The 23146-nt window shown below is 40.5% G+C and overlaps 1 protein-coding gene across 2 annotated transcripts in view; it reads right to left on the reverse strand.

The window, feature by feature from the left end:
- Positions 1-2402: 2402 nt before the first annotated feature.
- ramp1 (receptor activity modifying protein 1) overlaps positions 2403-23146 on the reverse strand; it is a 62455-nt gene continuing 41711 nt past the window's right edge. For both annotated transcript variants that reach the window (XM_047600037.1, XM_047600036.1), the window contains exon 3: positions 2403-3915. In XM_047600037.1, the coding sequence (XP_047455993.1) occupies positions 3660-3915 (256 nt within the window). In that variant the 3' untranslated portion in view covers positions 2403-3659. The remainder of the gene's footprint in view (positions 3916-23146) is intronic.

Below are 23146 nucleotides of genomic sequence, written 5' to 3' on the forward strand. Positions count from 1 at the left end.
AGAGGTAGCTTGGGCCGGCACAATTGTGTATTTTGGTGGATAGCAGTAAAAAAGGTTAAGCTAATCCCTCGGTGGTTGAAAGTCACGCGATTGTTTGGTGGTAGCGTGGAGGAAGAGGTGACTCCAGGATGCTGAAACTCACTGTTAAGCCTTCTTGAGGTGTCGTGGACCTAACTTACCGAAACACTGTTGAAGGGAGGTGCCCACTTGAAAACCCTAATGATGTGCTGCATACTGCCTACCGCCATTGGCTAAGCTGACTGCTAGCCTGCTGGTCGGTTTTCAGTTGGACTGGGCTTCTAAATGTGTTTTGCCTCAGATCTTGGCACAAGGGATTGTAACATTTCGTCCTGTGTAATAATGAATACATAGCTAACTGAACGCTAGCCGTGACTATAGGCTAGAGGGACGTTTGGATAAAATGACTAACATGTTGCTCTGTTGATTATGTCTAGTTTGGACATAGTTGTCAGTTTGAGTCTGACCTCAACCCACACCTAGTCCTTGGTTATTCTATAATAATTAACAGCACAGTGCATCTTTGTTACTGACACAATAGCCGTAGTCACATGTGGATTCTGCGCCTGAATCTCCTCAGGTTGGTTTTCACCTCCATGAATTATTCACCAAGGAGATTTACTCTTTAATAAGGTCAGCTCGAGTGGGCGGGGAGGGTTATGTCTGGCAGCACGTCCTTGACGGTCTGAAATGCACTCGTGTTTTAATGTTTTTAGCATTAAATCTTTTGTTACGTTATTAGCTGGTCGTGACCCAGGCACTGAAATTCAGTGAAACCGAGTGGCGCTTAAGGACAAGCATGACAATAGAAGCAATAAGGGGTCCAGGAGTTGAATTTGATCAGTGGGTTTAAAGAGGAACTTCGGTGGGTGTTGCTCACCTGAAAAATCACATGACTGCGGTCTGTTGGTGACCAGTTATTTACCTGTGATTGGAGGATTAAGGTTTAATCACGATTTTCTTCCCCAAGGTACCCAGGCAGACCAGGCAGAGATGGTCCAGACTCAGCCTCACCCTGAATACAGACACTTAATAGGTCAGCTTTTAGACAGTTGTCATCCTCACAGGAAGTGACCAGTTGACTTCACTGAACAAGATGAAGATGTCACACAGGTAAGCACATTTTATCACACCGATTCCAACTATTTTTGCTCTAAAATCAATTCTCAAATCAAAATATAGGTAATGTAACACAGCGGAAAGTAACTAAACTATTGAGCTGCGGCAACACAACAAAACTTGTGAAACACCTCAGGTTAAACCACAACACCACACACCACATTTTATAGTTGCTGCCAATAATTAAACTATAATTTATTGCAATAGTCTTATTATTTTACTTAGTTCTTTTTTTTAAAATGTTTGAAACAACATTTCCACATATTTTGTATGACTGTGTCCTCTGTTTGGTTTTTCTTTTATGGTATTAACTGCTATATAGTAAATGATGCCGATACCTCAATTTACTTCTGAGTTTAAAATAAATGAATACATTACTCTGATGACTTGTATTCTTTATGAAGCAATGATTTGAAATACATGACTTTTTTTAGGTTTACCACACACGTTAGGGTGTATTTACACAAAGTATCGCTATCAGGTTGGTATCACTGATACCAGCCGGAATTTTACTCAGTATCAGATCGGAAAGAAAATCTGTGGTATTGTTTTTTTTTTTTTTAGATGTACTGTCCTTGCAGTACTGGGTTAATGTAGTTGGGCACAGTTGACTTAGTAACTATCATGTGTGCACCAAATCTAGAAGCACACACTTTTTACTCCAACAGTGAATGGAAAGATGCCACCACAGAGAAAAGGATTTGGCTGAGCTCCACGTTGCTCAGCATTCAGATACTTTAGTGAAAAATGTCGGTGCGGGTGCCAGTTAATACGGCAGGGCTTTTTTCCCCCCTCTGTTCTTGGCAACGGCAAACGGATGAGCCGTAGAATGAATGACACTAAGTATCACATTAGAATAAATGTCAAATCAATTACCAGCCACAAACAGCAGGTGAGCCGCACACCTACACAAGTGTTTTCAATCACTCGCTCTGATTGGACCTCTGCTCCGGCTGAAGGTGGGTGGCGTTATGATTGAAATTATGTGAGGTCATTTCACTTCCACATGTTCGTAGCAATGATAAACGTTAATTTGTCCCACATAAACATCTTTGTTTTGTTTACACTTTACAAAATACATTTGATCCTCTATTATATTTTTCCCTCAGTAAATGGTGCAGGGTCTTGAACCGAGCACACTCGTTATGACTCAACACTAAGCCGTGCGTGTATTAATGCAGGATTCGCCATTAATGCTCAACACATCCAAGAGCCGCTTGCACCATTACCATCTCATGAGAAGCATGAACGCCAATTTCGGAATCTAACAGACACATCAAACATTTTATTAAACGCTTGCCCATGATCATTGATTTAAAATATCAGTCATTAGAAGTCATTCCAACAGAAAATTCAACATTCCATTTCAAACACTGCCCCTCTGTTCTCTAAGAGCTTTTGGCACAAGATACAAAGTAAGACTGAGGAGTTGTGTGGTAGCGTGGGCGTGTTTTAAAGCGTGTTCTGCTGTCAGGCGGGTAACAGGTCAATGAATCTACGGAGGGAAGGGCGCATTCAAAAGTGTCCGTGAGGAAGTGGTTCACGCGGAACTCTCCACCACACTGGGAGACCATAAATCAATAGAAACCCGCGGTTCATGATACACAAACTCTGCTTTAGGGCTATGGCAACTTTTGGCAGGGATGTGTGTTTGGTTAACTTAACCCTTTGCTTCATGTTCTCTCTGTAGTCTGAACTGTCAGCCCTGCACATCACGTCCTGCGTATTTTTTTTTTAGGACTCGATGAATGTACATTACGCCATAGAAACAAGTTTCCATTTCCCACTCGGGGGAGCGAGTCAGTCTGATGTGCAGGTGAAGATGTGCTCTTCGTATGATGTGTACATGGAAGAGTCGAATATAAAACACTTCTTTCAAAATCAGCACATATTAATTACACGTACTATGATTGGTTGTCTCGAGTGTGTTATGAAGACACTGCAGTATATACTTTGTATATTTACAGTTACCTGTATGTATGTATGCACACATAAAGTTCATATCCCTGGGATACCTAACAGAGGTCTGAGTATCTGTCCCATCTTCGTCCTTTAAGCGCTGCTGCGTGCTCCTGTCGGGCTGTAGACAATGGATTAATTATTGTACGTGTAATAACATTATCACCAAAATTCCTTTGCAAGCCATTTCTCTCACTGAAGTGTATTTTTATATTTACAGTATATTCTTAGCCAGTCACTGTCCTGGTACAGATCAGGTTCATGTAAGCATCTCATAACTTCTGTGCTCTGTAGGCCAAAGAAATGATTTCTGTCCATGTATGAAAAGATGGGAGCTTTCTTTCAAAGTTTCATTCTGCAGAAGTATCACTGAAGAAAGGTCTGGTTTTTAAGTCTCTTTCAGCTCCTCATCCAGGTCCATAATGTGGTGATTGTGTCCTTGTTGAAACCCTTTCTCCAATTATTAAAACACAGGAAAAGAGATCCTTTGGTCGCTGAGGGGTAGAATGACGTAACTTTAGGGACAAAAAGTACCTCTTGACTTGAGTCTGAGTAATGTTTTACTACACAATCCCCTCGCTGCGCTTGCTCCTCCACACCACCAGCGCTGTCATGAGGAGGGTGACCAGGATGGGCACAACGATGAAGGGCCCCAGGATGCGGTTCGGGGGGTCCTTGAGGAGCCTTCCAGTCAGCGAGCAGTCGTGGAAGTAGTGCCTGTGGACTTGGATGAAGAACTCGTCCACAAGCCGGTTGGGCCAGAAGCACTCCATCTTCAGGGCCCACAGATATGTGCAGTTGGTCAGCTCGCCATAGAGACTGGGGGGACACAAAACAAAAGTGCCATATAGTAAATAAAAGTTCAAACTTGCTACAATGGTATGACATACGCTCGTATAACTCATATAACTGGCTTGCTCTGTAAAAACACCACCCAAACACTAGTCTGCGCCGTGTCTTTTTTGCCAGTCGGGTTCATTTTTGTTTCTACTTCCAGCTTCACTTCACTATCAATGGCAACTTTTGACAAAAAGTTTCACCAAAGATGTGTCATACAAATGTTTGCATGTGTTCTATCTTTATTTATCCAAAACAGTCAATTCGTGGAGATAGAGAAGCAGCCAGAAATACTAAAGTGGAGACACGCCTCCACCAAGAGGACCAATCACAGCTCTTGTGGTCTGCAACGTATAGTTACATTCTGTGGAGTCGCACATTAAGCTACGGCATCGATTTAACATAGATGTCCTCTTATGGGGACATTAAGTTTTAGGTTTCATTGCAGCTTATTTTGCTTCATTTATACCTGTTGTCCCCTTTCGTGGACACGTTAGTCTGCCATCTAGTGGTAGCAAATACCACTTGAGAGTAAAAACATGATAGTGGGCTCTAGTGGGATTCGCTCTACATACAGTCACAAGAAAAAAGTAGAGGAGGAACAAACCCCCATCAAATTCTATGGTTTAAACTTATTTGTTTGTGATTGTTAATGTTTCTAGTTTCATTAAATAAAATTTAACAAATTTTATCAATAGCAATGAGCTACAACCTCGCTAATTAGCAAGTACTTGTTTGAGGACGTTGGGACTTCATTGGTCGCAATTCAGTTTTTGCTCAGCCATGTTCAGGTACTAAACAATTTCATATTTTGTCACACATTGGTGACTTTATTAAAATATCAATAATTAAATAATCCCAGTGTCCACATATGAGGACATTGTTTTTTTTCCAAAACAACTACTTCCTGTTGAAAGATGAAGCTTAGTTATACGTCTTAGGTCCTCATGATCGCAAATACCTTAGAGGAATTAAAAATGCAGACCGAATAAAGGCTCAGGTGTCAGGAGGTTAAATGGTGCATTAGTCCTCAGTAACTGTTGTCACACATTGTTAAATGCCACAAATACAGTTGACGACCATAACACCAGTACCAGATTGACCAACCGAAATCACAGTGCATTCAAATGGAGTTGTCAATTGCATGTCTGTGTGAAGAGCCCATAGGAACACCCCCTTTGTAGTATTGAGATAGTATAAATTTTCTCAAAGCTTAGATTTCAGGAGCTGTGAGACGTGATTTCAGCTTGACAAAGGCCATCAGTGTTTACATAGCCATTTAGTTGTACAGAGATTTTATTCACAATTTTAGAATATGTCTGAGGAAAATGTAGATGTTAGCAAAAGCTTTATTGTGTTTTTTTCCCTACACTACCTCACCTGTTTGTTAGCTAACTGTTAGCCTCATGGCTTCTAGATGCCAACAGTGACCTGTCAGCAGTGTTCTTGTAGCCATTGTCACAACTTGAGTGCCAAGTATTTTGTGTACATAACTTTCCACGTACTAATCACAATGTGTTCACATGTGTTCCATCTAGACTTCAGACAGATAGAGATAGATGACTGGAAACCAGGGTCCTGCTTTTGTCTGTCAGTTTTACTGGCTGAATGACAAGTAGCGAGTTAGCAAATTCCCTTTACAGTAACACTATGAGAGATGACTTATAGGTTGACTTATTTTTCCTACTATCTTATCTTGTTTCATCATGTAGAGAGACGCCCATTGCTTCAAAATCTGTGCGTAGATGGTAATCAACCAAACAGAAAGATGTATTTAAATGAGCTCTGCAATTCTCTCTCAAAGCTGCACTAAAATGGCCACTAGAGGCAGGAAAAAAATAAAACCTCCAAAATCAACTGGCAGACACCACTGTGAATCATGCGTTAACACATAATGAAAGCCCTTAATCTGATGTAATGTTTCAGGCCAGCTCCTGGAGAAAATATGTTTAGAATCTACACAGCTTCCACTGGGTTTATCAGCAGCCTGCTGACTTACTGCGTAGTGTGCAGTAAACTTGTCTAATGATTCGGCTGCAAACAGCTGTCTGCTGCTGCTGGAAATTTGGTTAATGAGACCTCACACTGAAAGTCTGAACGAATAAAGCTGCAGACCGTGAAAGATGAAAATAAAGAGAGGATGTTAGTATGTTAGTGCTCCGTGAACCCAAGGAGAACTGCAGAGCTGGGTGGATTCTCTATATATTAATTCTCATGTTAACGTTGTGTTTAAGTATTTTCTGGTAGCGCTCTCCGATCTGTGCAGCTCAGGTTTAATAGCCTTAATAACAGCGACGAACCACACAGCCTTTCTTTGTGGAAGGTTTTTCTAGCTGTAAACAGCTCGGGGCTACCTGGCACGCCACCAGAGCCACGGAGCACCGTGTGCTGCTTCAGGTGGCATCTTCACTCCGTCTGGGCGTGTACCTCCTTCCGCTGCGTTTCCTTGAAGTTGTACAAATCAGCCCCGGAAGACAAAAAAAAAAAAAAAAGGAAAAAGAAAAATGAATTCCGATCCCGCTGCCATTCTAATGAGCACTGAGATCTTAGGAGGTGTTCGTGAGTCACTGACTCAAAGAAGGCACAGCAGAGTCCAGGCAAAGAGATGCGGTTGGTCACCAGTTTACCTCATGTAGCTGAGGATCAAATGAAACCCAACGCTGCTGTGGAGCTTCGCTTGTGTGTGTGTGTGTGCAAACAATTCGCTGAACATTTCTGTTAGGCACTATTTCCTTTTAATCAAAGATCCTCATTAAACAGAGTGAATCAGACTGTGAAGGCCACTTAGCTGCTACACGAGCTATTATAGTGTATACAGCAGCTGTATCCTGTGTGGCGTATCATCCAGCACTACACAGTGAGGCTAAGTGTTAGGATGAAGAAGGCATGTGTTTGTCCGTAGTGTGCATTGATTACCTGTAATGTGTTTTCCAATAGATAAGACAGGGGGTTGACAAGAGGAGGCCGTGAAAATGAATTGTCTAACGCATAAAAATTGCAGCTCTATTTTATCCCCCCCCCCCACATCCATTTTATTCCTTTTCTTCTTCTTACCATTTCCCCCTCTCCCGCAGAGACGAGCATTAACATTACCCGCCTTTTTTAATTTCATTTCATTTGCACAGCGACAAATATCAATACCACATTATGTCGAGATGCTTTACAGAACCCAGAGCCTGAAAACCTTCAGAGCCAGCACTAAGGAGGAACGAGATGCTAAAAGGTATGCATAAATGTAGCATCTAAACGTGACACAAACCAGAATACAATATATAGGGTTAAAAGAGAGACTGATAATGAATAAAGAAGAATTACTAGTGGTTCAAAATGTTAATTGTAGAAAGGTTCAGTGCAGATGTGTCAAACTCAATAAGTAAATCAGGAGAATGTTTTTTCTTAATTTCTTTTAATAAACTATTTAAAAAAATAAATCATTCAGAATCATGCATTCAGTTAGTGATAGCTACAAGCCATAAGTCTGCAGGGGTCCGCAACCACCTTATGGAGGTACTGCAGACAGGTCGCAAAATTTTCGGTTGATTAGACATTTTTTGTAATTTTTTTACAAGACCCCTGCCATGCTGCCACAAACAGAGTACGTTGATGTTTTTTGTTTGTCTGCTGTTTCCTCAAGGTTGGACTGAAACAGGTTTCATCTGGCACACTGAAGGAGACAATGATCTCACTGGAAAAAACAGTCGGAGGAGTGGTAACGCCGGCGACTCGAGTGACCCTTTATGGAGGTTGAGCCTTTTAGATACACTTCATGTTCAGTGCAGAGGGTAAAGACAGCCCATGACTCTTGTTTTAGCAACATCTTTGAGGCTGGTGCCTTTTGATTACAGCACTAAGCTTAACAAAGTATTAAGTTTACAGCAGGAAGCCAAACACCCGCAACCAGTCTGCCTCTTCAAATGCATTTTGCCATTTAAATTTAGACCCCTGGGCACGAAGGGGAAAAGGTTTACAGAGATGGACCGTCTTATGTAGACAAGATTTCGGACAGCTTTGTGCAGTACTGGCTGTTATAAACAGCGGTGGAGTTTCAGGCTCGTGCTACTTCTATTTTCCTATTTAAATTCCCCGGTAATTATATGCTGCTCTTCTGTCTGTTTAAAGGTTAAAGCATTCTCCACGTGAAAACTGGGGACGTGGATCAGAACTGGTCATATTTGGTTTTGTTCACAGACCAAATAATAAGACGAGATGTAAATACGGCGTACTAAAGGGCAGAATAAGAAATTAAATTTGGAAGTGAAAGCAGCTCATTCAGTTTATAAAGAAGCTAAAAGTCTTTGTGATCTTTTGGGCACATGTACCATAGCCTGCCGCAAACAGGATCCTTCAAATGAGCTCCTTTAAAAACATAATGATAATATATATATATATATATATATATATATATATATATATATATAATATATGTGTACTCCTAGGCTGGTGCTAGGGCCAGGAATACGGTTAGTGTCTAAATTTCACGTAGCGGTGGCGTATCTCCTTAAGCCTGACCTTAAAAGTAGACAGGGTCTGCTTCCAGAGCCCAAACAATATTACACAGGTGAAAGAAGACAGTCCACACGCCAACACAAATCTCACTGTCTGGTCCAGTATATTCCACTTTAATCAGTTGTTCTTGTACTTGCTCAGCTTGAGATAATTTTGCCATTTTAATTTATCAGCACAAAAACTTAAGCATGGTCTTGGCTCTGTGCGTGTTTCTGTAAATGAAAATCAAGTTGATATCCCATAAAGTTAGTAGGAGAAGATTTCCTCATAAAAAGATTGATTGAAAGTGAAATAATGGCACATGCAAACATTCGTCAATGTGTAAAATTTGCAGCTTGTTATATGTGAAAAACATGGCACATTTAAAGGGCAAGAGCCCACTGATTTAGAAGGAAAAAAAAAAGAGGTTTCAAGTGATTTGATCTGTTGACTGAAGGGCACGGTGTGAATAAATAAGACCTGGATAATGAATAAATAAAACTAAAGGAAACTAAGGGAAAAAAGTTCCAGTGACATAAGAAGTGACTCGTGGCTGCTCCTTTATTCTGCTGACTGACACTCACAGAGCCAGGCGAGTTAAGTGGACAGCTATGACAACTGATGGATGGGACACAAACAAAAATATAATGAAGCGCGACACAGAGATGAAGCACATGACACGTAACGTGCTGATGTCACGCTGAGTTATCCACAGCGACTAGAACGGGAAGGTGTGGTGTCATCTGAAAATTAGGAAGCCGCCACCGGGAGAGGGAGATTCACTGACACATGCAGAAATATTTTAGACATACCTGTACATTTGCAGCGCTGTTGGCCTAACCTCCTCTCAGCCTCACACAAGCTCAGAATAAAGTGATGCTTTCTACAAAGACCTTTCACATGCAGCGCGACACATCTATTCTCTGTCGACGTCATAGTTCCTGTCTGAAAAAGTAGAAAATAAATATAGTCTGTGTTGTTTTGTATTAGCACTGCCCTCCCCAAAACCTCTGAGTCACATTACACCGATCAGGCATAACATTATGACCGACTTCCTAGATCTCCGTTGCGCCTCCAAAGCAGTTGTGAGTCATCAGAGAATGGACACGCGTCTTCATCCAGACGAATGCCAGGGCCAAACGTTTCCCAGCAGAACATTGTGTTGTCACAAGATGGTCAAGGTTATTTACTTTACTCCTGTCCGTAGTTTTAATGTTAACATCCTGTTTCCGGACACACCCTCAGAAGGTCAGTGTCCTTTGTCTGATGAGTTACAACAGTTTCTGAGGAACAACGCCTCTAGGACAGTTGCGAGGAAAGAAAATTATTCAATGGATAAAAAGGAAGTTCATTTATGGGAATGACTGTCCTAAACATGTGTTAATGATTATTAAATCACTGTTATTTTCCAATTAAACTGTTCAATCTGATTTTAGAGTGATGCTAGTCTGGAAACCTCTCCTTAGTTTTTGTTGGATGAATCTGAAATTGCTTGGTTGGGAACTGATTATGCTCTGGCACAGATCTACCGGGTCAGTCAAACTGTTTTATATAGTGACGGACAGAAGAGTAGCAGCAACATAGTCATACGTGTCATCTGAGCGCCATTGGCCACGGACTGAAATACACCCCAAACGACGTTTTACGCCAGGTTAGAGAGATGCCCATGATAACAATGAATCCTAATTAAATTCTGTACGATTTCCCAAATTTCCATATAAATTAGAAAGTAAGTGTCAGTAATAAAATATTGCATAACAAGTCCTGTGATGTCATATGTACGGAACAGAATTAGGGACAACCATGAGAATCATGCAAAAGTCAAAATTTTGAGGAAAAAAAAGGCGAAAATACAATTTCGAGAAAAAAGTCAAATTTCAAGGAAAAAAGACGAAATTTCGAGAAAAAAGTCAAAAGTAGATCTTTAAACCAGCTGAACTGTATGTTTATGGTACCGCCCTCCGCAGAAGAGTATTGGGGCTTAATTAATAATTAATATTAAGAATTTAAAACTGTTCCATTGAGTATCAGCAGTACCATACACATACGGTGCTATCAGTTTTAAGGTCTACTTTCTACTTTCGACTTTTATCTCGAAGTTTTGACTTTTTTCTTAGAATCTTCACTTTTTTTCCTCAAAATTTGTAATTTTTTCCTCCAAGCGCATGAAAAAAAAATCTATTTTTTCTCATGGGTGGCACTAATACTCTTCCGTACATATGATCTACCAACATTGTTTTAAAAACAAAAATACGTTCCCTGTCACGTAAAAACAAACTAGAAATAATATTATGAACACTAAGCCAAGCTCTTACTAACCTCGCCAAATATAATCCAGATAAGGCCCGGCTTTCCCCTTTTCTCCCATGATATCTATATCAGGTTTCATCCTTGTCCCCTAGGGGAACTGAGTTTGCGTTTGAGCATCTTGTCAGAGCCAAAAAAAAAGATTCCTGCCATCCTTGATCAGTGGAGTGAACAACTTCTAAACAGGATGCAAAAACAAACATGAATACAGATTTCGGGTCAGCACAATATTTTTAATTGTTCGTGTTCAGTCAGTGTCTATCATCTATTACAGCACAGGGATAGCCAGGAACGACGGCGAAACTCCCATCCATTGTGTTTCTTGAAGATCTAACAAAAGCAGCATTCTGTGGCAATTCTGTGAACGATTCTGATCAACAGTGATACAGCCATTACACTTTCATTCATTACAACCAAGGGAAATTGGGGAATAACTGGGTCAGGAAGCATTAAGGAATTTCAGCTGAGATTAAAGATGATGGTAATTTCACGCCCAGATTCATATCTATACTGATTTTCCAGTTCTTAATTTATACATCTGACCTGGTGTCACCACTAATCTCCTGTGTCGCATAATGTTTAACCGTATTTCATCTGCGAAAACTCATGAAAGTGTTTTGGGCTGTCACCCAGAAACACCTCTTCATCACATGCGTTCCGTGTTGAGAAAATCTATGCAGTGGGTGCTTGCAGAGATCACCTCAGAGAAAAAAGGAGCGACTCCTCTCTCTGGGACCAAAGAAACCCAAGATAACGGGGCAAACTGTCACCACGAGGACATCAGACGACATGCTCTATTTTCCTCTCAGCTTCGTTATGCTGCTAACCGCCTGCATCCTTTCCCCTCTGTGTGTGTGTGTGTGTTTGTCGTTTTGTTTCTGGTGTGACTAACCGAATGTACACAGTTGGGATAAAACTTGCCACTGGCTGCAGACTTTACGTGACATGCTCCTGCCCTCCCGCTGTCTGCAAGGTGGACGTCTGCGCTAGAACCCTACATGCTGAAAATGGCAGATTTAGGTCGTACAACAAGGCTTTGCTATTTTGGCGAATGCTTGTAAGGACCAGCAACATTCTTTCATGACCGTCATCGCTAAAGTTTATAATCTGCTTCTCACAGTGAAACAAAGCAACAGTCACCTGTGTGTCAGAAAAATGGAATAACACTTAATTTATGGTCCAGGAAATACTGGAATATACACTGGACTTGTTTTTAATTGTTATTATTATCATTATTATTATTATTTTCCAACTGTCAAGGTCTGCTTAACGGAGCAGTTGGCGTGGCAACTGGTAGTTGCCATTATGTCACATCCTAAAATCCAAAAATTGACACATCAACATTATACTAACTACCTAAAATGACAGCAATCATCCTTGAAAAATTATTATTTGATGTGTATTTTAGTGTTTTATTTTGGCCCATCCACTAACATGAAGGAGGTGGACCTTATCACCTATACTGCAGACTGTCACCAGGGGGAGCTCTACTTACTTTGGCTTCTCTATCAAGAAGCATTGGAACACATCAAAAAACCTACATGCTCGTCAATGGCCAGACACTGGAAAACCACAGACCGTCTACTTGGTGTAAAACAGTCCTTAATATGGTAGGGGGTTGATATCATGCCCTAATTCATAGGTCTTCAACAGGAGGTCCGCGCCCCCTAGGGGTCCGTTTAGGTACTGCAGGGTGGTCGCAAACTCATTAGTAGATTAGTACATTTTTTATGTATTTCTCCCACAATTTTTCTGCATAACCACCCCACTGTTGCATGTTTGAAATAAAATTATTAATATTTGGACCTGTGTCTTATTTGAATAGCTTAATACTGAATGCAAAATGACAATAATAATGTATATTTATAAATAGTACTAGTCCGAGTTTAATGGAAAACACATATAGTAGGTAGGGGATCCCTACTTAATCATCAGTTTGAGGTCCTAGGCCTGAAAAACCCTGGCGACCCCTGCCCTAATTCATTACTAAATCATTTACTTTGGAAGACTCACAACCTTTTTAAAGTACGAAAAAATGTATATCTTTGCAAACATTACTTTATATTTGGGGTTTTCTTCTGCACAACTACATCACAGTTGTTCCAACCTTTGAGTTTCAACTTTTCAATTTTATTTATTTATTTACTTTTTCCACTTTCTATTTCTGGTTTGATATTAATTCCGGGATCTGGCTGTGGGATGTGGCAGCAATAACAACCGATGTACCAATTTGTTCCATTTCACATGACCCTCAGTGATATCAGTTTAAAACATTTCTGGAGGAGCCATGTCCAGCTTATGAATTCAGGCTTAATGTACAGACCAGCTCCCCTTCCGTGGACATCAAGTCTCTTTTTATTATCAGTAACACTTGTATTAAAAAACTTTCACATTATTGTGGTGTTTCTATTTGCAAGGGTTTTTATTTTAATGACTGCTGGGCCCACACATGCAAAGCCCCACTGAAACAAGTTCCAGCTCTGTTTTTCAGGGACACTGTAGCTGCAGCCGAGATGATTGTGAATGGTTAAAAGAAATTCAAACAAGCCAGACCCAGGCTATTTTCTTTACCACATGAGAGGAAAAAGTACTAAAACAGTGCATTTAGTGTGAAACATGTGGTTCTTATTTTTTGGTTGTGGGGTTTGTTTGTTTTTGTTGAAATTATGTTGGTGTTGGCGCATAAAATACAAGCATACATATACACATTAGCACACAGTCAATCACATGATTCTTTTTTTTCTCACCCACTGCATCAGTTTCAGTTCAGTCAATACGGTGATGTGAACAGATGGAGTGTGAGTCCTGGTGTTTGTTTCTGAAGTGTGTGCTCGTCTGTGTGGGTGACTCCGTTTGTGTTTGTGTTTGAGTTTGCTGTGCATGTTTCTGCTCAGGTATAAATTTGCCCATGTGACACAGATGTGTGTGTGTGTAAATGTTTGTTCTCTCCGCACTGACATATCATTGCTAGACCTGCACACATAAACTAAGGCAGATGTTACAGCGTGGCAATTTCACTCCATCAAGTCAAGCATTTACAAATGTTGACCTGCTGTTGCTGCTGTTCAAAGCAGATGGAAACTTGACGAACACGAATGAAACTTATCAGAAACGATGATGCATGTATGAATATGAAGTCAGCGGGTAATTTTCAGTTTAATGCCGCAAAACGGTCAATCTTAGCTCTGGCTAAAACATTTGTATATTAACTTCATGAAAAATATATTATGTGACTGTGTCTAAATGTCTCAGAACACAAAGTGTTTCCATTAAAATGTGAGAGTTTGAGGATTTAGGAATGTTTTGAAATACAACTTAAAGTGTTTTAAATGCTTAAAGTCACCCATTAATAATAAAAAATAAGTAGTGAATTACTTTTATCCATGTATTATGTGCTGCTTTGAGTAACAATAATGTTGGAAAAATCCTTGCTCTAAATGCAAATAAAATTAGTTAAAAACATCATATTTTTCCTTTCACAGGTTTCAGATCTGAGCGTTTATACTCTTGCCAACAAGACTTCAGGCTTGAAAGACAGGCTGCTTGTCACTAGCTTCTGAATACATAAACCATACAGTAGGCAGGGGAGTAAAACAGCACAGTCTTTTCCGGCGTATTCAACACCATCCAGCGCCTGCTAAGCTAATAGAGATGGGTATGGACTCAGTATGACAAGTTAGGGAACTGCACATCGGGGACTATCATCAGCAGCACTGCAGCACCACAGGGGGCTCCGCTCTCCCCTGTCCTATTCACCCTGTACACCTTGAACTTCAACACAGAGTCAAGTCACCTGCAGAAGTTCTCAAGACGACACTGCAATTGTGGGTGTATCAGGGCACCAGAGCAGGAGTACAAGAATCTGGTGAACAACTTCATGTTGCGGATAGATCCACCTTCTTATCAGTACGGCTAAAACCATGGAGGTGGTAGTGGATCTCCAGCTGGTCCAGGAGCACATGCAGCCCATAACCATCAATGGGGAGTGTGTAGAGGTGGTTTAGACTTATAAGTACCTGGGTCTACAGCTGGATCACAAACTAGACTGGTCGGCTTACATAGACTCAGTTTACAAGAAAAGGTCAGAGCCGTCTCTGTTACCTCAAGAGGCCAAGATCTTTTAACATCTGCTGGAGGCTGCTGGACATGTTCCACCACACTACCGTTGCCACTATCAGCTGGACAAACTGATACAGAAGGTGGGCTTTGTGGTAGGGACAGAGCTGGAGTCCCTGGCGTTGGTGTCCACCACCCCTCTACCCCACACCATAGTCAGACAGAGAAGCTCATTCAGTGACAGGCTGCTGTCTCTGTCCTGCTCCACAGACAGGTTAGGAAGGTATTTTGAACCTTGAGACATAAGTAAAAAGTGGTAAAAAGTCTGAAACATGCCATTGCAGTCTGATGGTTGTTTCATTCTTAGGCCTGGGAAACTAAACTCAAGGCACAAGGTAATAAAAACAGGGGACAACGAGCGTAACGTAGAATGGCTCTTATTTCTAAAGATTCAACACTGAAATCCTTTATTATTTATTAAGGATTATTATAATAAACATGAGGAGGAGTATTTGTATATACGTATACATTGCAAAGGATTTATGTTTGCATATTGACATTTGTAGCTGTTGGCGTGGAGAGACACACAGCAGGCATCCACCACAGTGACAGAGAGAAAGATGGGAGCAAACGGTGCATAATAACGGCAGGAAAATATTCAATGCGCATCCTGAGGTTTTTCCCGCTTCAGCCGAATCCCAGAGGGACCAGCGAGTTGTCGTCAAAGTGAATGCTTGCAGTACTGATGTGAAGGCACCGTATGAGGAGATGGTTCAATTAAAGTAGAGCAACACAGTTTGTTGTGTGGTCCTCTCAGGGATCCAGTATATATATATATATATATATGAAGACTGAAATGGAATTTGAGGGATTCCTTAAAGAGTATGTTGTGTGCAAATATTAATATATTGTCTTATAATAAGAGAAGAGGATTATGAAGAGACAGGAGAAAGAGAATGTGCAGTGTTGTATTTTTCTGTCCAGCTACAAACTTGCAAATGAAAAAAACGCTCAAGCCGGGGCAAGTATTCAAAGTCTTGTCCTAATGCTATTTAAGATGCATTGCATAACGGCTGCAGGCACACAGCAGTCCAGGCGATTCTGGATGTTACCCAGCCATTAGAGTTGTAAAAACATACAGCAATCCACTTCTAATCACCAAGTAATCAGCCATTAAATCACACAAAGTTCCACAGAGAGGGAACTTCAGTGAGCTTTCCACACTGCTGAGCTCACAGGATTTATCTGGCCTGAGTTTCCATGTAACCCGATGTGAGCTCACCCACAAAAGGGTTTTTAAATTATTACAGACGGCTGACAGGCATGCATGACTGACCGACAAAACTACCCTCTAACAATCGCACAGGCACAAGAGCTCTTGTAAAACCAAGAAACCGAGCTATTTTTAAACGGAGGGCCTGCAGTACATAGAACTGGAACAAGGGAGGAAATTTGTGTTAATGAAAAACATTCAATCTAAACAGTATTTGGATTCACAGAGCAAGCTATTCCACTATTTTCTGTGTTCATGTCACCACTACTGAGGGCTGAAAGCAAGCAGGTTAATCTTCACCTGACAAACACCTTAACTTACACGTTATACAATTAAATACGCTGCAGGTTGGAGACACTCTTGTATTTTTTTATTTTTTTTTTATGGAAGAATGAAACTCAAAATTCAAAAAATATGAAATAACACAGTACAGTAAACAAACGAGCCAACCAATAAAAAGTGTTTCACATGCTGGATTCCTCAGCGCTTGTTTGCATTGATGACAGCTTCACAGGCTGTTGGAAACGTCTCGGTGATCTTAATCCAGAGAAATGACACAAAGTTCAGTCAGACTGTCGAACGCTGCGATGAAGAGAGAGAGGAGGAGAAGAAAGCAGCTCGGTGGAACCCTCATTTGTTTTGAAACAGGAAAATCGGACCAACATTGTCCATGAGGGCTTCTTGAGCAAGAGGTCCTCCACAGTCACTTGAACTGAACCCAAATGAGATGGTTTGGATTAAGCTGGACTGAAGGAAAAGCAGCCAATAAATACTCAACCTTCAAAGAATGGCTTTAAAACTGTCAAGGACAAGATTTTAAAGAATCACAGATTTAAAGCATGCTTTTTACTCCTTTTCATTTTTTTCCTTACCACATAACTAATTTAATAGTTTCTAACATTTCTGACTTCTGATAGTATTATTCTACACAGTAGAAAATCTTGTATGAGTCAAAGTAACTATTCTACCACCTTACACAGTATATTACACAAGTGTACAATATAGTGTCATACTAGAAAAATGACTAAATGAAATCAGAGGCATGTGCACCTACAGGGATTAATAATGAAGCACCTACAATGGCCCTTGTGGAGCTCCTTTAAATGTTCTCTCTGTGGAGATTTTGACAGTAACTGTTGTGTTTTCACAGCAAATGAGAACTAATATAAGAGAAAGCTGGGCTGTTTGTGAACGATGGAGAAGCTGCTTAAGAGTCGAGGTGCCACACTGAGCGCGGTAATGTGATAATGTGCCACAATTAGCCGACTAAGCCAACAGGCAGAGCGTACGGATGCACAGATGCAGCCTAGAGGCTCCTGCGCTGAGGTGGGCAGATGGATAGACTGGAACAAAACAGTGTCTAATCAGCCCCAGACATATTGATTCATTAACAAGACCACAACTCAGAATGAACAAAGAAGTTTACTTTGACCAGGTCAGGGGGGTTTGTTTTTTTCCGGCCTCTGTTTGGACGTGGTGGAGGATAATGTACAAGGCTTTGATTGTAGCTGGGAGAGATGACTAGCTGGAGGCGGGCGAAAGGAAATAGACGGAATAGGAGAATCTGGGATGATTGATGGGACATGGAATAATTCGCTGTCAAGAGACCATCTTGGAGTTCATAGTGAAGGTAATCGATTTTGGTGAATCGTGTTAAGTGCTAACGAACGCTCATGAGAACTGAGCCAAACGGGGGATGAGAGGTTACAGGCGCCTACATAGGCAGGTGCAGGTAACTGAGGCTTGTTCCTAAACCTAAGTTACATAACTTCATTAAGCAGCAGATTACCTCAAGCTGTTAATGTTAAAGTATTGAAAAATAAGGTCAGTTTCGCTTTGTCGTTCACCCTTTCAACATTTTACTTTTTAACGTCTCAGAACATCTCAGTTTAATTAAGGGATTTATTTCATAGAGAAAGTTAAGTTAGTGTGACCTATTATTATGAGTATCGTGGTTTGTTTCTAGTAGTGGACCACCCACAATGTTTCACACTTACAGCCTTTCAAGTTTTGCTTAATATATATATGTCTGTGTGTGTGTGTGTGTGTGTGTGTGTGTGTGTGTGTGTGTGTGTATAAAAACGAAAAGCAAAACATATATATATATATATATATATATGCGATATCTAACCTTCCAAAAGTAAAAGTCCTAAATATTATGAATTGAACACTGGTAGGTAGAATGTGTACTTCTTTCAAAACATCATGGTTCTTTCAAAAGTTTTATCTGAACCAGATATCAGAGAGCTACAGTATTTGATTCTGTGTATTTACTTCCTGTTTAATAAGAAAGAAAATCCCAGATTGGTCTCAGACTGTTCAACTCCAATGGCTTTGAGCGGGCAGGAATGTTGAAGACATACAGCAACTGCACTAAAGTTATAGACAGATAATTGTGTATGTCTGTGTAGTACGAGGCAGCTCCGGGCTCCCTAAAAAGTCATCACACTTCACTTGACGCAGCCTAGGGCTAGAGAGGAATTTGCTAATGTTAGCGGGAGGACGTGACAGCGCACAGAAATTATATCATTATTGTAGGTGGATTAAACGAGCAAAAAACAAGGCTGAGATCAAAGACCGTCTTCCACTTGCTAGCTTGCGCAAAGTTGGTCCAGCCGACATCTGCTGACGGCAGATTAGGAACTAATGAATGTTTAATTTCTAAACAGGATTACCTACATGTCCTGTCTCTCTAAGGATAAAACAGAGCAACAAAAATATATAATTTAGCAAGTAAACAAATAAACGCCTTCTGCCTCCAGGTTGTGTCTCATTAACCCCTCCTGCTTAGCTGTCAATCAAACATGTCAACCCGCCGGCACATTCACAGGCTTTTGGGACGAAGGAGCATTTTCATCTCACCTCCAGAACAGTTGCTTCACTGTACTCTGATGTGAATGTAAATAAGGGAACAGCTAATCCATTCGGCTCTGTTTACATTTATTCACGTCGTGCTTATGAGGATTAACGGATGTGCTTAAATTATTCTATTTTATAATCACCGCGGTCAGTGGATTAAAACACATCCTCTGTCGGCCAGTCAGCCTTTTGTGTTGTGATGGCTCCAGAAGACGATTGTGAATCAGATGATTTACAACAGAAGACGAATATATCGCCCTCAGGATGTTAAACTGTTTCTTTATTAGCAGGTATAAGTACCATAAATGACATCCATCGTCACTCAATTTAATATCATTCAATTACTCAAGCACACCTTAATGGCCAATACATTTTATTTATGACAGCACATATGGCACTAATGGCTCATTTACTGTGAAATATCCACACAGTGGTGTATTCTCTCCCTCGATTAGAGTCCATCATCTTTCCAGGTGCAGACTGAATACCTGCACATCGCCCCTGCGTAGGCAGCAACCTCAGTGTCATGTGTATTATTAAGGAGTCTGTGACCTCACATGGGCTTCAGGGCACCAAGAGCTATGAAATCTTAAGCAGGCGCTTTCACAGCTGAATGTCAGAAGAAAAAAAAGATGATAGGGAACGACGGAAGAGACGGCTGATATGAAGGGAAAGACAAAGACTTAAGGAAAGGACTGCAAAGCTGTGGTGGACATTTGTGTCCGGGCTGTTGTCGGGGATCAGGGCAAATGGTCTGCGTAGATATATAGCTGCGTCCTCATCCTGCCTCAGTTCGTTTTGCGTAATAGCTCATTTTGACTGAATCTGATATAAATGTTTTGTGCTGTGGGACACTGATCATGCAGCATTAGCATGAACATGACTGTGGAGAACTGGGGCGGGATTGACAAATGGGACATTTATATTCATAATGAAACATTCATCACGTCGTATGCACCCTTATGTTTACATGAGCGACACAACAAAATGTCAGGCGGCTGTTTAAAATGCACACCCTGACAGCTTAAAATTTCAGCGAGTGCCAGTAATACGCTGGAAAGTGTTCAGACTGAGCTGAGGTGGTGACATGTTATCATTTCTGTCTCCAGTTGGGCGTCTACGTCCCTGCATCTGTCTCGCATCTGCATTAGCAGACTTGTCATATTTTTCATCTGCTAAGTGTCCTGTACATACCTGGGTGCTGGCAGAGCGAAATGATTCATTTCAACAACATTTTGAAAGCAGAAGGTTTATTAGCGAAACACAAATCTTTCACAGAGGAGCGGAGCCGAAATTATTTCATCAGTCTCAATTGGAGATCACTGTGTCCACAGACTGACCGCGTCCCAGCTACTTGAGGCGAAACAGTTGTGAGAACATTAAAAGTGCATTAATGCTTTACCAAAATTGAGCTCCGCTTGTTACAGTTCAGCCTTTTCTCCATCAGGAACAAAAGCTACCTGCATTGTTTTTTCCCACTTTTGGGGCTTCACAGGTTTTCTAAAATCTTTTCAGTCATGGTGTGGTGATTACCATTTGTGCCGCAGTGTCACCGCCCTATGCGGTGTTGCTGTGAGTAAGTGGGAGCGTGACAGTGCATGCTGTATTGATTCACGGAGCTAAACATCCCAGTTAACATTTAAACATCAATTAGCATGCATCGTGTCTAAGCTGACATGTGCCCTTGCGAATATCATTGATACACACTGCACGTACAGGTGTTTGTTATGGTAAACTGCTCGTTGATCTCCCAACATGCGGAGTGACATACAGATATCTAATTTTCCACACCTTAAAGGACCGTTTTTCAAAATTAACCCATTTAGTACTCCACATGAGAGCTAACCATGGGCACATTTAATCATCTTTTTAGCAGTCAAAAGTGATTGGTTAATGTACCACTTAATAGTGTAATAAACATAACTTCCACCAATACAATATTTCAACATTTAGGTTCACAAATCACATATTTTAACATGCAAACTTATAAATCAGGTATGGGCAACTGGATTCATTTTTGAAAATTATAAAAACATTTCCTTCACCAATCCAAAAAAGTTTTAAGGTGCAACAAAACAGTTCACCGCTGGATGGCCGCCGCTAAGCGCCTGAGACCCTGCGGCCTCATATGGGGACATTAAGTTTTAGGTTTTATTGCAGCTTATTCTGCTTCATTTAAACCCATTGTCCTCGTTAGTGGACACTTTAGTCTGCCATCTAGTGGTAGCAGAAACGAGGAACAAAACCCCATTAAATTCTATGATTAAAACTTGTTTATTTATGCTTATTAAGATTTCTAGTTTGATATGACCTGCAAATTTAACAAATTTTATAAATAGTAATGAGCTACAACCGCACTAATTAATAGGTACTCGTTTGAGGATGTTGGGACTTCAGTGTTCACAATTCTGTTTTTTCTCAGTCATGTACAGGTATTAAAATAAAACAGTTTTATATTTGCCACACATTGGTCGCTTTATTATAATATAAATAATGAATGATTTTTTTAAAAAAAATATTTCAAAAACTAAAACTTCCTGTTGAAAAATGATGCTTAGTTTTTATACTTCTTAGGTCCTACTGATCCCAAATACCCTGGAGAAATTAAAAATACATAGCAAACAGAAGCTAGGAGGTTAAACACCAACAGAAGAAGAAGATCGACAAGGAAGAGACGTCAAGCCATAGCGAAAAAAACACTGTGAAAAGAAAATGATATATAATATATAATAGTCAACAGGTAAAGCCACAAGTTTATCATTAAATAACACAAAATGCGTTCTTGCACTTTAGGTTGGTTTGCTGTGCAGCAGTTTTGTCCCATCTTTGAATGGTAAGTTTTATTTAGGAAAGTAACAAAAATATGTCGATATCTTTTGTTTTCTTGTTCAAACCCTTTGTTGTTGACGGTTATAATCTTTATACATGTGTTTCATCATGAAATATTGAGAAACTGTGACATATGCACATATTTCGGTCTTATTTAATATAGAATTTTTGTCATATATCTGATTAGACAGTTTGTGGTCCCCTGATAGAGCCGACAAAAAATTGCGGCCCCCTCCATCATTTTAGTTGCCCATCCCTGTTAAAAATGAAGAAACTATTTCAAACCACTAATCATTCCAAATGTAACTGGGAACGCACCTCTATTGTTTATCTGCAAAAAAAGTTGCTAACACCCACTTAGATTGCAACATTAATGGAAATCAACACCATTTCGAATTATAGGTCAACGTACACAAATACAAACTGCTTCCAAAAGCGCCGCTATACTCGCCATTAGCATCTCCTCTAGAGAGCCTTCGTTGAGTTCTTCTCTGAAAAACAACAACTCCCACGCACTGCCAAACAACCAACAATCAGACAAAAGTTAGTCCAAATGTTTACGCTGCTGTTTGAGGTTGAAAAGCAGCCCCGGGATATTTTCTCTTGAGATGCTCCCGTGTAGCAGTTGCGCTGCTGCGGTAAGCCATTTCATGTTTACACGCCGCTCATTTTATGAAGTCTGTATTAGAAGAACACTTTGGATGAGCAGGTTCAGGCTCGTTGAAATAGCAGGCATAAGGAAAACTGGCTTAACTGGGGATGAGCATGAACATAAAGACATCAGCATAGTCCAAGCTAATCAATGCATTTACTCATCAAATCATCTGTTACATTCATCAGCAGGAGCAAATCAAATCACGCAAATTGCAAATCATGCCTCCCCTCAAGTCATGACTGAAACATGACTGAATACACTGTAGTTTTCCACTCCATACATTACCTTGGATAAAAAAAAAAGACAACTTGTGTGTTCGGAGCTTGGCTGAGTTACCACCACGCTAAGAACATTAATGTGCTAATGTGCCATGACTAGCCAGCTAACCAAGAGACGGTAGAGAGAGAAAAAGATTACATTAAACATTCATTCAGCATTCGCATGATTTAGTTTGGAGCCAAAATTTTTAAGACTTTTCAAGATGTCAAATACAAGGAACGCACGTAGAGGGTAATCAGCTGAAGGACAGAAGCTTTATCCAAACACTTCAATCATTTCCGTAATGCCGCAAAGAAAAGGTCACGTCACCAGCAGGCTTCAGATACTTCAAATATCTGGTCCAATCTTGTGAGGCTGGTAAAACATTTTCCCGTTTTTCTTCTACACGCTTACAGATAACTAATAATTGCTAATAAAAGATACCTTTGGGGAATTTGCTGTGTGTCTGCAGCTCAGGTATACTGATTAGA

The sequence above is a fragment of the Mugil cephalus genome, chromosome 12, assembly GCF_022458985.1.
Source record: "Mugil cephalus isolate CIBA_MC_2020 chromosome 12, CIBA_Mcephalus_1.1, whole genome shotgun sequence".
Lineage (NCBI taxonomy): Eukaryota > Metazoa > Chordata > Actinopteri > Mugiliformes > Mugilidae > Mugil > Mugil cephalus.